Raw genomic sequence first — 17,127 nt, 5'->3', positions numbered from 1 at the left:
TTCTATAATTTTCTTACTTTACATCTTTCAACCTAACCGGCTGTTTTTATTCTACGATTATGCCATATTAAGATTCTCTGATCATAAAGCGATTGAATAATAAAAACGAGTGAATGAAGCAAAGTCAGAAAACAAAGAAAAGTGTACCTGCCCTATTTTTCTCGTATGATCTTCGTGTATTACGTCACTATATCTATTTAAAGAGCCAGGCTAATGGAACCCATTTTTCCGGAACTGAGGGAGGGAAGATAGAAAGGACGGGATCAGGGGAAAGGAAATTTGAGAGGGAGGGAAGAAGGAAATTACTCTGTTGGATTCGTAGCTGTAAAAAAATCGTTCCTTGATCATCCGCAACAGTTGTCGAGCTAAACAATCCCACGGATTTCGTAGTGACTTTCGTGCTAAAGCACCGTGAACCAGGCTGTAACTGTGTCACGAGGGGTCGATTCTAGGCCGACCTATGACGTACGACTCGCAATCGATATCATCTAAATACGATGCACACTTGCGAACGGTGAAGTCATTCTCCGGAATACGTGCACTTTGCGCGCGGATGTTCGATCGCTACGCCGCGCCGCTTGTTAATCGAAATATATCTACGACGACACCGGAGCCCACCTTTAAATATACCTTCCGTGTCCTGTAATACGCGCTAGGCCGATCGATCTCGTCGACACCTGCTTTCAACCCGTCAACGTGTCATAACAATCGAATCAAAGCAATCTGTTCATTGTGACGTCGCCACGTCGTTTACGTGGAAACGTGACTAACACGTATTATTTCGAGAATTTTTATTTTCCGATGATGTAGAAGAATGGAAATAAAAATTTAATATATCGATAGCCAAAAGAATCGTTGCGAGATTGAAGAAAGAAACTGTTGCATTATAGAGGAAACGATATCTCGATCGGTAATTTTCGAATATTCGCAGGGACGAAGGACGAAACGATCGAATCGTTACGAAAAAATCCGTGTACCCAATTAAGTCACAAAATTGCTTTAGGGTGGCGGTGCGATTGAAATTAAACAAACGCGTGTGGCGGTCGATATAATGATAGTAGAAACGTATTTTACCTGATAAAAGTTTCTGGTATGTTTGGAGGAGAAGAAGGGACCAGTGTAGGACTGCAACTTCGCGATAAAGGGGACGTAATCGCGAGGGGTGCGAAGGCAGGTGACTGGATCGATTTCTCTATCTGGCGCGCGCCTGTGTTCGAATGGTTGCAGCAGTGACGCAGACGCGAATCCACGCGAGATCGCGTGCTTCGCCTCGACAAAGCTATTTAAAAAGATATAAAAAGAAAAAAACCAGCGAAAAACGAAATACTACAAAATTCCATCTTAGGAATCCAAAAAAGTATTAAACGACGAAGAACACGTGGCAAGAAAAGAAGTGAAACTGAAAGAGTACGAAAATAAGCATCGCTACGAATGTGAAAAGGATGAAACGTGAAAAATTAAGAAGATACGATAAAGAGACAGAAAAAGGAAAAGGAGAATAAAAGACAAAATTGAATTGTCTAGATGAGACGTACGGCAGCAAACGAAGACAGAAGATACAGACTTCGCGATGGGGTGAAAGAGGGTTAATGCAAGACAAAGAGAGCAGAAGAAGTGGAAAAAAGATGGTAGAATGGATATACACACGAATGCCGGGTTGCCTAGGACACCACATGGACACCACGTTCGCGTTACGACGTCACGGGACGCGATGGGGGTGGAATGCCGCGCAACCCTCGGCCTATCGTGATGTCTTAGAAAACAGTGCTCGCGGAGCAGGCCACGTCGAAAGTCGTGCGGTGAACCGCGCTCCGTCACGCTTCGATACTCGCACGAGAAAGGTACGAGAAATCTCTCAGCGCGCGTGTGTAGACATTAGAAATCTTGGAACAAATGACGATTTAAAAGTAGAAAATTGAAACGTAGTGTCGTTCGAAATTTAGAAAGGTAACGAAATTTATTTTGGTTGTTATCTCCCAATGCATCGATGAAATTGAATTATTTTTAACTGGTAAAACATATTTTTTATGTGATCGAGGCACAAGTAGAACGTTTTGATCCTACGCTGTCGCGTTGGTTTTGTATCGAAAGACAAGTTACGAAGATAGATAGTGGAAGGAAATATTCGAAAAATTCGATCTCAAAGACGAACGTAATTAAGATAGTCTTCGTTTGTAAGGATCAGCTTTGCGTTTCGTTTCCTCATCATGAACTCTAACTGCAAATTTGGATCCTGAAGGGATTTCGATTATCCCATAATTCTTTTTGTAAGAAATTTAATTATATCTTCAAAAAATCAATTCTGAGAAGAAAAACGAGAGAGAGAGAAACGATCGATGCGTAGGAAATCTGTCCAAACGAACGAATCGTCGGTTTCTGCTCGATAATTCTTTCCGGTCGATCGAAAATCGTTTCGGGACGCGATCATCGTTTATGCACTCGCATTCGTCATCACCGTGGCTGATCCCATCAATTGATTAATGCCACCCTCGGCTAGATAGCTGGTGCTTTCCGGTGGTCGGCGAGATAATAAAAAGCAAACAGATGAATCAACCGGCATTCAAGGCCAATAGGCGGAGGCGGCCAGGACCCGGTTCGGGGGCTCGAGAGGGTGGCCATCCCCCTTTTGTAGCCTGTCAACGGGCATAACGGAGCTGCAAGGGTCCATGTGATTTGATTATGTTGGTAATACGCTCCGTATGCCACCCTAATTGCTGCGGCCAGCCCCCCACGACGCGATACTTGCGCGGCGATCGCGCAGGAATCCGATTCGCTGAAAGACTTTACGGTAGCTCGTTCGAGGGTAACTTGTTTATTTTTCCTCTTGGAAACGACCAATTTTATTCTATCGTAAAATCGTTGCTGGAAGAGCGACGCAGCTAGAAAAAGGGACTTTTTCGGAAAATCGTTTCGAATTAGGAAGCTCGATGTATTAACTTATTAATTGCTCGACTATGTAACAATGAAGATATTTCTTTCTTTTATAAATTAATCAATAATTCTCCGTCTTTTATTATTTTATTTTATTTTTCCGTAAAAGAAAAGATCGAGGCTAGCTCGGTTAACTTCTTCGAGCGAAGCTTTCACGAACTTTAATTTACGTAAACAGGATCATGTCGATAATGAACTATACGACTATTTTTAGGAATATTCCGCGATATATAATATTTTACGAGCGCAACTCACAAAGTCTAACAACTTAACTCGCACAAGAAGCATCGTCAACCGTCCCTAACTCGGGAAGGTCGAAAGTGGTCGTCGAAAGCTTCGATGTATCGATCCAGACGAACCTCCTTAAGGCTGTCGTTTCCGCTATCCTCCACCTTACCCCCGCCTCGATAAATCATTGTTTCTTTACAAAAACGTGTTCCAACTGCATTTCACCTGCAGAGATTGCACAATTGTCCGCAGTCCAAGCAATGATCGATATTATCGCGTACGCTAGTTGAAACTAAATTAATTGTTGCGCCACCTTGCTAGAGATAAAAAGCGAACGATGATGTCAGAATTATTATTGGCGTCATGACGGCGTTTAACCAGCGTTACAATTAGAAGATTCGCATGCAATCTCGTTTCATGACGTCAGGATGATCGTTAGAAATATCAGAGATCGGGCGATAACATAGCGAAGGTCTTTGGTTGCTCGTTAATATATTTAGCCTTCTCGATGTTCCAGAAAATTTCTCCGCTGTTCCACTTAGAAACTGAATCACTTAAACAGCGATTTAAACGATCGTTCGACTCGTATCTGTTTCGATCTACAATCGATAAGCGACGTGCATGCTAGCTAACGATGTTGGCGAATTAAATTTGTCGCCTCGGTTTCGAGCTCAATTATTTAGTTCAACGAATTATAGAGCTGCCACGCCGCATAGGGATGTGAAATGCAAATATAGATTCTCAGTGGCTCTCAGCTTTTCACACAGGCCATCTCCAACCATTCTTTATACACCGTTAAGATGTAATTTTACTAAAAAAGATGTATCGTACTCGCGAAGTATAGATCGTTAAAAGAAATGGCTCGCTAAATCTGTTATCAAAAATTAATGAAACGTGGAACCGTGCACTCGTTTAGAGAAGAAAGAAGTCGACGGAAACCCAAACCAACGTCTCATAAACACTTCAAAATTGTCCCCAATTCGCCTCACGATCTCTATCGCGAAAATTGGTTACCTTAATCGAGTTCGCACACGAGGAAAACGTTTGGTCGGGATACGATCAACCGGCTGTGATCTACAATCGGAGGGGGTTGATTTGTGAACTGAAATTAGCATGCGTTCACCGGAAAAAAGATCTGCGTCTCCGATACGCTCGAGATTTTTCGAGACAGATGGTTCGCTACGCGAATCGCGTCTTCTGTGCAATGCGTGTTCGCAATGCGTGTCGTGGACGCAGATGCGGGCCAGAGATACGCGCGCCACGTTAACCCATTAATCGTGGAATTCCACCCTCGACGGTGGAGCTTGCACCGCTTGTAAACTGCCGGATTTATTACGGCTGTATTTATTAGGCAGAATAATTGGTGTCGTTGCTGATCCTTCCACGAGAGGCGAACTTTACGAGGAGATTAACATAATCGAGCCCCAATTAACTCACGAAAGACAAAAGTTGCGCAACATTTCGATAGCAATATCTTTCATATTAGTGACTTCTATATCTTAATCGATCTCGTTACCTGTATTGTCATCTTCGACGAAACAATGATTTTATCGTGCAATTTTTATTCTTCGTTTCATTTATTGCCATCATCGAATAATCGATTGTCTTGATGAAGCAGATGAACGATCGTTAACGAAAGATCTTCAAAGGGTATCTTATCGAAAAGCTGAAGCTCGAAAGTCTAAGCAAACATCCCGACCGCTGTCGACATTAGGTGCACCTCCAAGGCCGCTGCGACGTTCCGCGCGTGACCTTAAACACTGCTTCGTGTCAAAGGTCTGTGACCTCGCCTTTACCTGTTTTACCCACGAAGTATACCATGCGACATTCAACTTAAAATAGTCTCCTCCGAGTAACTTCGTTCTACCCTATCCGATGACATTTACAATACAGTAACAGAGTTACGTATCAACTGCAAATGAATTTCTATACAAAGTTGATCGATCGTATTTCCAAAAATATAGCAAATCATAAAAATTACCGGAACAAGAAGATCCGGTGGAATTCTAAATGGCGATTCGCGATGGCCGCTCGGGATTCCGGTTATCGTTCGTTAAGGTGGTAAATCATTAAGCGGATGACGGGGGTTTCGCTTTGGTTGCGCGGTAATAACAGTATCGGTAAGTAATAGCCTGGTGAACTGGCTGCGGCGCTCTGCATACCTAGTAATGCGGTAGTGGCAGGGTTCTGTTGCGTTATAAAGTGGCCTTAAGGTGTGCACTCAGTGTCCAGTTACGCGAAACCGTTGCCGCTCGATATCGTCGCGGCTGGCAGTTTTGTCTTCGGTATTGATTCGTCCGAAGTTATGTTGCACACCGTTCGATATCGTTGTGCAATCGCGAGAATATGCATCTCGATGTTAATCGCCGTCACAATGGACATGTTAATCACGACGCGCTAAAATGCTACTGCGAACGCGTTAATTGTGGGAACCAGACGCTAATGAATTCGTCGTGCCGCAATTTAGCCAAGAAATTATTGTATCATGCTCGATTTCCATACGATTATGGTAGCTTAAAGATCGAAAACACTTCATCCATCCCGATTATACGAAATTCGATCGTTTCTTTCGAAAAAATCTTGCGAAACTCTATCTGAAAATTATCGCAAATTTTCCAACACTCGAAATTACTGTCTCATTTTGTTTCCCACTTATCGTTAATACGGCTGTTTATCTTGTAAAATATCACATACACGTTGGTATCGATAATTATTCAACGAGGAGCGTAAATCGAACCGGGAGACAGGAATACGGGAGGCGGCCGAACGTCGCCGCGTGATCTCGATCTCTCGGCCGGTTGTCGGCCAGCGGGATTAATTATGTATGAGTTACTTTCGCGCGTTTAGATGGCCGCGTTTAAGCCCGTTTCACCGGTGGCAGTGATCCGGCGCGAAGCATAAAACAGTCGGAGTCCTTGCCACAGCCTTGCGTTTTCTCCTTGAGGCTTGAATTCTATTTAAATACGCGGCACAGAGCGCGCGACCCTTGGGTGGGGGGCTTGTAGAACTGGCGGCATTTCTACTCGCTCTTTCTGCGCTCCACGCTGTCCTTTTGTTCCCTGACCGCCTCTTTCACTCGACTTCTCCGCGTTGTCCGCGATTTCCGCCGATATTTTCATCTTTCTACGCTAAAATAGTCGACGATGTGGCTTATTAAACGATCGATCTTCCCAATTCTTCGCCGTCGAGTGGTTTCGTCGTTGATTCGTTTGAAAAGATAGTTTGTCGTTTGGAATTATAATTTATATTGGAATTTAAACAATTTGTACGAACATCGAACCAGGAAGATTAAATGGAAATTAATTGATTGAATATAATCGCCTTCGTTTATTGATTAGATCAAATTAGTTTGAACATGTAATTGAAAAGATAACTCGTTGCCCGATGCAGATCTAACTTGGCTCCTCACCGACGCACGTTCTCGTGATTGTGAAATCTGGCCTTTCTCCGAACTTAACCAAATTAACATCTCCAAAGACGTACCAAATTCTCCTTAGAAAACCATCTTGCCGAACCATCACAAATATACCGTAGAATACACGGAAGGGCATAAATCTTCGCGCATAAGGCTACCTTTGAAACTTCCACTTCCTGCTGCCTTCCATTGGCCAGCAAAAGAAGGACCTCCAATACGAGTTGTATCTTTTTCCGAACACGCTGTTAATCAGGTTCTTTCGATCAGTTCGTGTCTGCGGCACTTAACAAAAATAATGGAGATAAACTCGCGGACGCTGCGTTAATGCTACAGAAAGTTGGGACAAAGAGACGCGCGGGATTCTGGCTCGCCTTGGCGCGGAGCCTGTCAAGTTCCTGTTCCCTCTTCAAGGTCCGCCGGTGGCCGACGTCTGAGTCAAGCGAGTCAACGCGCTCCCGGCTGCTGTCCCTCGTCGTGTTTTTCCGTTGTCGATGTTATTCTTGCACGGATCACCCGCGGACATTGTTCCCGGTGACCTGACGCGTTCTCATGGCCGGGTGGAACTCGACCATCCAGAGAATCAACTGATCTTTCCTTATTTGGTCGTAAACCGGATGAAAGAATGAAACATTCTTCCTGTTTTGCTTCACACCTGTTCGTAAAAATACAGAGACTCTGTTTCATTTCATATTTGGCATCTGGCCCCTCTTACGTAATCTTATCGGAGGAAAAATTTTACGATTCGTCATTTTTCGAGATAGAACTGTGAATAATATTTACATACAGCCGTAAAAACTACAACTTATTGTCGATCGATTCACTGATATTGGTTAATAAACAATGACGCAAAACGAGACTGATGTGAATGAGCTATCCATTTATTTGTCGAGAGTCCAAAGAAAAAAGTGATTACTCAATAACAAGCGATGGGTATTTTGTTTGATCAATCTATTCAAAGAGTATGAGTCAGAGTAAGTTGTGTTTATCCACACATTGTTTGTGATCGATGAATCATTACGACTAGAAATTCGTGTCCGAAAGTGTTCCACTGACCACACGCAAATTTGCATCACGTATAAATAGCTGTAGTTGTTTGTTAAATCAATGTTATGTTATTAATAGATAGCTTTCACTCTATAATTTATCTGGTCTTTCTCTCGGTGAAAACACGAAGAATATTTCCAAAAAACGAGTTCCAAAGAAGCCGCAGACTTCTCGATATAATAATCATTAAAAAAACATCTTCAACTCGTTAAAGAATTAGGTCGGTGCCAGGAAAACGCCAACTAAAGCGTCAATAACATGTAAATCGATCGTAGATCATAGATAAGTTCTTGGAACTGTGTGAAAGAAGACCACGTGTCCAATTCTTTCAGATAAGCGAACGAGGTAAGAGAATGCTGGTAGACAGGAAGTCTGGTCCAGGGTTAATACGTCAAATATGGTAATTCCTGAACAGAGATCAGCTAAAAGATCGTTAACGGAAGGCCCGTCGTGATTTCAAGCCGCTTGACCTCCAATTTCCGACTTCCCTGTACGTGATTCCGTAGTCGCAACTCAGTAATTTACAAATCGGTAAATATCGATGAAAAAGTCTATTACCATCCGTCAAACTCTTGCATCTCGATTTTCGAGCGATAGATGGTGATTCTAATAACCAGAATGCGTGTTAGTTTCAGATCGACCAAGACCTGCGTGCCTTTTCGAACAACTTTCGTTTGGACAACGTCGAAACATGTCTGGCAATCGTTTGATCTCGTCTTCCTGGTAGGTGTTAACATCGAATGATCCCTGGTTAAATAAACCGCGTTTGAAGCTGACCCTAGACTTCTCAAGAAACGTGTCAGCGTGATTTTCATGAGCTTCGTGGTTACGTGCATTTGTTTAGAATCGGGGCTGTCAGATTTGCCGAGGAGATTACGACGTTTGCAATTGCTGTTTTGGAAGATTGGCAAAACGATTTAACAAACGTTTCCTCTTTAAATTCTACGATTGTTGTTTCTATCGTTACGATAGAACTTCATTTGCTCGAGATCGTTGGTCTCAAAGAACAAAGTTCGAATTACTAATGAATTACTAATTACGCGTAGTAGTTAGGAACCTCGGTGATTTGTCGTCCAAATAATACGTTCGAATAAGTGAACTCGGACAACGGTACACACGATTCATTTGTCATGCTACGACGTTCGAATCTCTAACCTCGCCAAAATCGTATCATTTCAAGGCAGAGTCTTCTGCTGTTCATTTGTAGATCCTCAAGCAGCGCCGAGGAGAACAACGGAGGATCAAGAAAAACATATCAGTGGCCGGATCGAACAACAACAGCGACCAGAAGGTCTAGCTTGATTTAACGAGGTGGCATGCCAGCGCGACCTCCGAGCACCACTTCCCGGTACGTGAGTCAGGATCGCAGGAAACGGTAGCCTCCGCTAGGATGAGTGCAAAGATATCCCTCGCAAGCCGTGGAGCGGCGCAGTCGCCGGTCAACCATCGTGGCAAAGCATCGTCGGGGCTGTTGCTCGCCGGAAAGTCTGTCAAGAGGCCGTCGTCGATGAGTAAGTCCTGCGAGTACTATAGCGGTCCACGTGGACCGCGATGTGCCGTGTGCGTCGTTAAGCCGCGAATTCGAACGTGTTTGACAAATTGTCGCGACTATCGTTTCGATTATTTGAGCATGATTTCTGTAGAAATTTTATTAGTTCAGAATACGATCAAAATCCGTGGTGAGTAGTTTTCGATCTGTTTGGAATCGTAACTTTACATTTATAACATTTTAGATAGTAGAAAACGTGTATTTCATGTTTATAAAGAATAGTTTCTGGTTTGTTAGGGATTACGGATCTTTATTTATCGATAAAGAGCTTTTCGGAAATATACAAAATATCGTCAGCGTTAGTTAACTCAGAGTATCTTGAATTTTTATATATTTTTATATAAAAAATGAAAGAGCGTGAGTCTTTGTTGGAATGTTTTGTTAAAATCTATTAGAATATTTGTATCTGTGCACTCGATAATGTTTACCGCTTCCGTTACCATAGATAACGCGATATTACGTAAGTACGTATATTTTTCGCTCTTGTTTTTACATTGATTGCCTCGCGCTTGATTCTCCCCGTCATCGTCTAAAAATGCGTCAAATAGATGAGAATTCTTTAAAACAAACGAAGAATCCAGTTATCGTTTACAGCGGATGACGTTGCAGATTGACGTAGTAGTTTCAACGTTTCGAAAACAAAACGATTGGTCATATTTAGAAAATAGGACGTATTATCTAAAGCAAGTGTCGTACTGGGCATCGCACAGTCATTCTTTAGATCGCGACTAACGTTCAGTCATAACTCGATGAATAATCGATTGACATTTTATACGCGTAACTAAAATATACGTGTCACGATACCTGAGTAGAAATTTCAAATGGATGGAAATGTTTGGATGACGATAAATCAGAATTGATCGAAGTGACTTCCATGCGTATGCATTTCTATAACAAGTTCAGCTGCAACATCTGCGTCTCACGTGCCTCTTCAATGACGATCCAACCTCGAAGTCGAGTAAATTTCATTTCGAGGTCGTTCCCTTGCCGAAAATACGCTACAGTGCTTTCGTTTTCGTTCGCGTCCGACGATCGAGCGTGTCATCGTCGAATAAGCAAACGTCCAATCGAACTTGCTTTCACGTGGAAATCCTTAGATCAACAAATTCTTTCGTCGCGATACATTTCGCAATGCGAGCATCAGCATTTCGTGAGCAGAAAGAAAACGTCGAATGTAGGCGATTTACTTCCTCGTAGACCTGTTGATAAATTTATTAATAACGTAACTGAAGCGGTGGGGTCTGCGATTCGAGAAAATTCCAACGTTGGTGAAGTTAAACTTGACTAAGTAGTCCAGAAATACGTCAAAGTATTGACTCGGACGAGTCTGGCTATGGCTAAGGAAAGTTATATACGAAAGAATCGATGGTAGAGCAAGAACTTGCGCGAACAATAGCCCCTCTGGTGGCAGACGCGTGTAATGTTGCCATAAGTAATCGATTTTTCAGTGATTTTAGCGAAGGCAGACGAGCAGCGTTTAAATTGAAAGATTTTGATGCTCGTGTTTTAAGGATTAATCCGACCAAGTCATTTGAAGTAAGAAATTTAGAAGTTAAAAAATACCTAGTTCTCTGTAAGATTCTTCGAACGAGCAAACGTTCGCAATAACGTTATTCTCCGCACAACCAGATATCTATCCTTTCTCTTTTAAAATAAAAATTTCGACACAACGAAACAGGCAAACAAACATTTTTATACGATTATGTATTTAGTACTTATTCAATTAAAATTCCATCGTGCTCCAGTAGGTCATAAAATGGAGAAAAATAACCGTAGCAAAAGTACTTCGAAACAATTAGTTCCTGAATTGGTTCGCGTGGCCACCTGTTACGGTGGAGCGGGGAAATTTTGCGAAATGACGCACGATTCGTACGGCTTAACGACACGCACCGTACACGTCACGAGTTTATACGAGTGAACTAAGGATGCGTTCATTAGCCGTAGAGGTGACTGGCACCGAGGAAAGAGTCGTCAAACGAGCCGCTGCCCCAAAAGTGGAAGGATCGTCCAGTTTATCACGTCCGAATACGCTGTTGAAGAGAGAGAGCACCATGCCAACCTTGACGCGCGGTTGCACTACTGTGACGCTGCCGAGGATCAAGAGATTCAAATTCGGTTCCTTCGGTGAGTCGAGTTACTTTCACATTTTTTTCTCCTCCTTCGATATTTTATCAAGTTGGATTTCCGTCTTAATATTATTTATTCTACGATAAAATACTTTAAATCAGTTGCTCAGGATTTAAGATTTATTCGATCTGAGGCTAAATCGTAGCATCTGATTTTGATATTAATAGGATTCTTTCGTGGATATTCGATAAAATGCTTCCCTAGAATTTTTTTCTTTTATCAAACGTATAATTTATTGGAACGTAAATTATTTTCAATTTCTTTTGTATTAATGGACAGTTATTATTACCAGATAGGTCAACTATATAGCCTTAGAATTAAACATATAGCCTTAATATTATAATATATATGACCTTAAAGATTACGTAGAAAGATGATGAACTCGTATTTAGTTACAAGGAAGATCGTTACGGAAACCTAACCCCAACCTAAACCCAACCTAATCCCAACCTAACCTGTGCGTGATTTTTAATAGACAACGTCAGTCTCGAGTTAATTAGAAGCGTGACATCGTCGTGCGAAATTCAGCTTGTGATTCATAATCGTCGGATGTTGCATTTTTCCTTCTTGTGTGACACTTAATGGTTACATTGTGTGTTGCAATTGCCCAAGGATTATCAGCTTATCGATAGTATTCAAAGAACCGAATGAGTGTTGCCGTTCGAATCTTATCTGAATATCAACTTCATTCATGTAAGCGTAAAGTGACTGAGCTTTTTGAAATGCACGAGATCAAGCACGAAGAAGAACAAAGTGATCGATCCTCGATGGAGTCCTAAGTAACCACACTGCACCCATATCGATCCGTATCGATCGATATCCGCAGCCTATATTCGCGAATTGTCGATCAGACTGTCGCGTAATGAAACTCGGACGCGGTTCGAATACGTAATTACCGCGGAAATAGTATACGGGCCGGCTGGTCAACGGCATAAATATAAATACCGCGGTCGGCCGTTGGGCAAGCGAGTCGAGCTACGACACGCAGAATCGGTGAGTCAAGTTGTGTGTGACGCCACTCCGCCGCGCCGCTTCGAGAACCACTTTCTATCGACCACGTTCGCGCTCGCGGCATTCCGCTTGTCGTTCGACTATCGATGACTCGGCTGTAAACGTTCTTTAGTCGAAAAAAAAAAGAAAAAGAAAGAAAGAGAAAGAACGATGCGATTCGTCGTTTCATCATATCGATCGCGTTGCTTGACCATCGATCTTCATCAGCGTTTCTGGAACTCGTATTCTTTACGTCTTTACTTCTTTCTTTTTCCGTCGATTCAGCCATTCGAACGAATTCCTAGAGCGAATTTTAAGCGACTCGACGAACCATTGCGATATGAACGTTAAGCCAAATGAAAAGCTAAACCGACTAACTGCATTCTTGAAAATTTTCTTAACTTTATAGTATCACAGTGGACGATTAGCGTTTATTTTTTTTTTTTTTCTTTTTTAGAAACAGACGATGAAGTTTGATATAATCGAGCTTGGCTCATTCGATAAATTGGTTGGAAAGCAAAGTGTGAATGAGGAAGTTGCGTGGGACGTATCTTGTAATTCGTCGACTGCATTTAGGATCCTCGTTGTTACAGTATTTGTCAACGTTGTTTGATTTAGTGGAGCGCATAAATAATTCATAAGCCACTTTGTTTGATGATCTACGAAAAAAAGAATTCAACGTAATGCCGTGAAGGCATCCATCAAATCCATTCTTTTATTATCTGTACACTGTACGCTAGGTGACGTCAGGTTGATAGCACAAAGACGCATGTTTACACGCGATCGAGGCTGTATACTCTGTGCGTTATCGGAGTAGCGGCAAGTGTTACGAGCTACTATACGGCTTAAGCAGGCGACAAATAATAAAACGAAATCGTGGCAAAGATACTGTCTTTCTAAATTTACCGACTTCGATTCCGTTTCGGTTCGATAAGATTTCAACGATGGAAAGTGAAATTCGTGAAACGAAGATGAACGAAGAAACATGATCCAACGATCCATCACACAATCCATCGATCGTTCTGTTTCAATCCATCAAAATCCATTAAAATCCATTAAAATTTCAAACCTCTTTCATCGAATACCTTTCGTTTCGAAATGCATTTAGAATTTTCACCATCTTATAGCTCGGTTTTCGACATGACATCCTACTTAAAAATGGAAATTTGTTGCTTTCCAACCCTTTTTCTCCGCGATTCTCAACCATCTTTGCCCGTGAAGTGCCAATTTTCGTTATTTCGACAATTTCTCACGAAACATCAGAGTGCATTGGAAGATGTCAATTGAGACAGTTCTAACAGACAACGTAAACCTTCCGCGTACAGAGGTATCGTGTGTGCAAGTATGTTTATCGCTCGTTCGACCCGAGTGATGCTTCTGTGTATGATGTCAGACTCTATCTTTGGCGCGGAGTAGATGACCACGCTGAAACCGGGTTGCACATCTGCGCATACACGCGGATATCTCGATGAAATTCGCCTAACGCCAATTTGATTAGACGATTTAAGATCAGGTGAAGGTTTGTCAATGAATTTGATAAATGGGCAAAACGCTTTCGATGATTTCGAGGCAGGAAACGTGTAAAGATAGATGCAAGAATTCGTGAAATAAAATTTCAAGATAAAAATATAGCATTGCGATTACGATCAAAATCGATACTTCCGTTCGAATAGTTGATTGGATCTATGGAGACACATGTATCTCTATATGTGTATAGGTTACTTTTATTGTTTTAATGGCGCAAGTACATAGGAAAATGATTACATTATATATCGTTATATTCCGGAGAATATTTGTTACCAAGGAACGTCATACCGTGAAAATGACAGAGACGCATCGCGTCATTCGCGTTTACTTCTGCTTTTCCTCATCTGTGGCGTGTTTTTCGTTTCACAGATATTCCACGCAATCGTGCAAACGTGCACATTTCGCGCAACCGACTACGCAATCTAAGATTACTTCTTTCTCTTCCTAAATTCGTGATGTGATTTCGAAAATTTTTATCTTTCACGTACAACGATTCTTTCGTTCGATAAACGAGGATTTTATGTACAAGTACACCGATACGGACAATCTTATCTAAACGAATGGTTTGATCAAGAATTTATAAGCGCATCGATTAAACTTGACAACTCGATAATTCGATAAGGATAATTCAACAAATTTAAACAAAAAATACAGTAGCGATCCGCCACTGTTCGAATATATTAGAACCATGCGACGAATGTCTGACGAAATTTCCGTTTTCTGATTTTTCCTTCTTTTCCTGTCCGATACCGGTTCGAGAAAAGAAGTTTGCACCGATCGATAACAGATCGACAAAACCTGATTTAGAGCGCCGTAAGAAAGAATCTTAATGTAAATCGAGATTTCGTTTGGAAATTATCTGGTTCTTTTCAACTTACACCAGTCTTCTAGTTAATCTAATTATAGAACGATTAATATATAAAGCAAGATAAGGAAGTTATTTTTAATCGAAGTTATAGAACATTCTTGTAAAATTGAGGCAACCCAGTTATCGATGAGTCAAGACAACGATTCTCAATTTCATCTGAACAAAAACAATTCGCGTTAGCGCATTACCGTGACTCGATTCATCGGAACAATCTCGTACGATCCGTGAAAAATCGCTTTTCACGCGAACCGTAAAACGATCGTAAAACAAAGACAACCTTGTACGTGGAAGGAGAAAAAGTTTCTTTCTAAACAGTCGCATTACAAGTCTCGCTTATGATTCCAAAAACGGAATACAAACAATCGAAAAAGAAACTAAAGATAGAAACGCTATATATATTGCTGCGTCTTTTAAATAGCGCCAATTACACCAACATCTAACTCGAGCTAATAAACTCTAATTGTAAGTGTCACGGTTTAAGAATCATCAAACCGACAAAAAGTATCGTTGGTTGATCGTTGGATGAATAATTCATGGCCACGATCGGGAAAATCGCCATTGGCAGAAACGAGGCAGAAAAGAAAACAGCACGGACGATAATAATAGCGTATTGGCCGGCGCCACGTTGAGTAAATGGAGAGAGGCGCTTGGTTCGGGACGCGACGATTTCGAGTCGTCCGAATGGATGGACGTCGCGTGAACTTTCACCGCGTCGCACGAGACAGGAACGCAGGTGACAACATCGATCTCGCAATAATTTTTGTCGGGTAGCGTCGACGCGTGCTCAGCGAATTTTTGTAAACTCGATCGTCTCGTATTCCGCGAATCCGAGTATTGACTCGCGATTTTACACGAAGATTTTTCGCAAACACCGAGTCGACTTACGCGGAGTTCGTTTGGTGCGAACTTTGGCGATTTTCACGTTGGAACCTGTACTCATTCGCAAATTATTTTAATCATGTTCATCTCACAAACATAATTTCGGAAATTTTGGAAAATTATAGACGATCGGTGCGATATGGAACACTTTGAATGACATTCTTACCAATTCCAGGTCGACATCCGACGTTTCACGTGACGGGGTTAATATCTCGTGGAATCGACACGATCGTACGATCAATCAACTTATTGTTTATTGTCGCGATATCGTTCTTATCAATGGAAAATTCGCCATTGATCCTTCAAAAAAAAAAAGAAAAAGAAAAAAAGGAAGCTTCGCGACAGCGAACTCGCGCGCGCGTGTTACCAACGAGAGGTGACTCATTGGCTGGCTCTCAGTCACGTGTACGTGTCTCCACGTGTACGTGACTGCATTTGTACGTACGCTCGATGCACACACGGATGCCTCGCCTTACAGTGCCGTACAAGCATCGTGGTTCGTTTGGAAAAATCGCGAATGCTTATCGTTTACTGATCTGACATAACGCGAATCGGAGATTTCACTTATAGTGCGCTAGTCGAGGTGAATCACTTTTGCTTTCGAGTCGATAGCCGTCGATAGAACTTTTGCTGGTTCGATCGTCGGACATCGGAAAGAAATTATTGTACTCAAAATACCGGGGATGCATTCTTTTATTTTAAATAATTGTACAGAATCGAAAGTTTTACAAACATGGAATTTAGGTATAATTTTAAGGTGGGTTCGAAGTGATAAATTTAAGGTGAAACGTGATGTAGATAAAAGAAATTTACGGGAATGTCGTGTTTAAAAAAGTTGAAGCGTGCGATAGTGGACTGGACAGAATTAACCGACAGACAAGGTGTCCGTTCTGTACGAGTGTTTATTTTATCTGAAACCAAGTATACATGAATCTATTAATACGTTCGCGGAGCAGACTCGCTAAGTAGTTACTAATTTCTGTTACACGTGTGCAAAACAAATACATCAGCACGCATTATAACGAGACTGATATAATCGGGACGACGTGGGAGGATGGACAAAAGTTGTCGGTAATTTTCTTTTTTTTTTTTTTTTTTTTTCGTGCAACGAAAACGAGGATTGATGATCAGACTGTCATAGTAATGATCAATTTTCTGTGATTCGTCGACGGAATTAGTCGAGCTTCCGATCTTCGAGCTTTGAACGTTAGGAAAATGATTAACGACGGTTCTTTGACCCCGTCGAGCATTTTCGTTGCAGGAAACTTAACAAGCGCGTGTTACCGAAATACCAAGTTATTGTTTCCTCCTGGCCAAATGGAATCTGTCGACATTCGTCTTCGAAAATTTATTGAACATGTCATGTGTGAAGGAACGTGACAAGTATATTTCAAAGAATTATCCGAAAATTAATTCTGAGATTAGAGCTCGTTGCGCAGCACAAAACACTAGGACTAAACCAGCTCGGAAATACAAACAATCGGTCGTCTTTCTTAACCGAATAAATTAAAAAATGGGGCGAATACCAAGAAATTGAAAAAAAATGTCGAATTGTTTGGAAAATCCGAT

General features: G+C 41.6%; 1 protein-coding gene across 2 annotated transcripts in view; it reads left to right on the top strand.

The window, feature by feature from the left end:
• Window positions 1-1,721: 1,721 nt before the first annotated feature.
• The window catches only part of LOC100650319 (dual specificity protein phosphatase 10), a 66,542-nt gene continuing 51,136 nt past the window's right edge, over window positions 1,722-17,127 (top strand). Inside the window, exons 1-5 of one of the 2 annotated variants that reach the window (XM_012308844.3) lie at window positions 1,722-1,841; window positions 7,951-8,149; window positions 8,248-8,341; window positions 8,826-9,129; window positions 11,112-11,291. In XM_012308844.3, coding sequence (XP_012164234.1) covers window positions 9,009-9,129; window positions 11,112-11,291 — 301 coding nt within the window. In that variant the 5' untranslated portion in view covers window positions 1,722-1,841; window positions 7,951-8,149; window positions 8,248-8,341; window positions 8,826-9,008. Of the gene's footprint in view, window positions 1,842-7,950; window positions 8,150-8,247; window positions 8,342-8,825; window positions 9,130-11,105; window positions 11,292-17,127 lie in introns of both variants that reach the window. The other variant, XM_003395344.4, reaches the window with a different exon arrangement.

The sequence above is a fragment of the Bombus terrestris genome, chromosome 5 (assembly GCF_910591885.1).
Source record: "Bombus terrestris chromosome 5, iyBomTerr1.2, whole genome shotgun sequence".
In the NCBI taxonomy this organism is placed as follows: Eukaryota; Metazoa; Arthropoda; class Insecta; order Hymenoptera; family Apidae; genus Bombus; species Bombus terrestris.
Note: the sequence above shows the minus strand (reverse complement) of the source record. Positions and strands in the feature narration are given on the sequence as shown.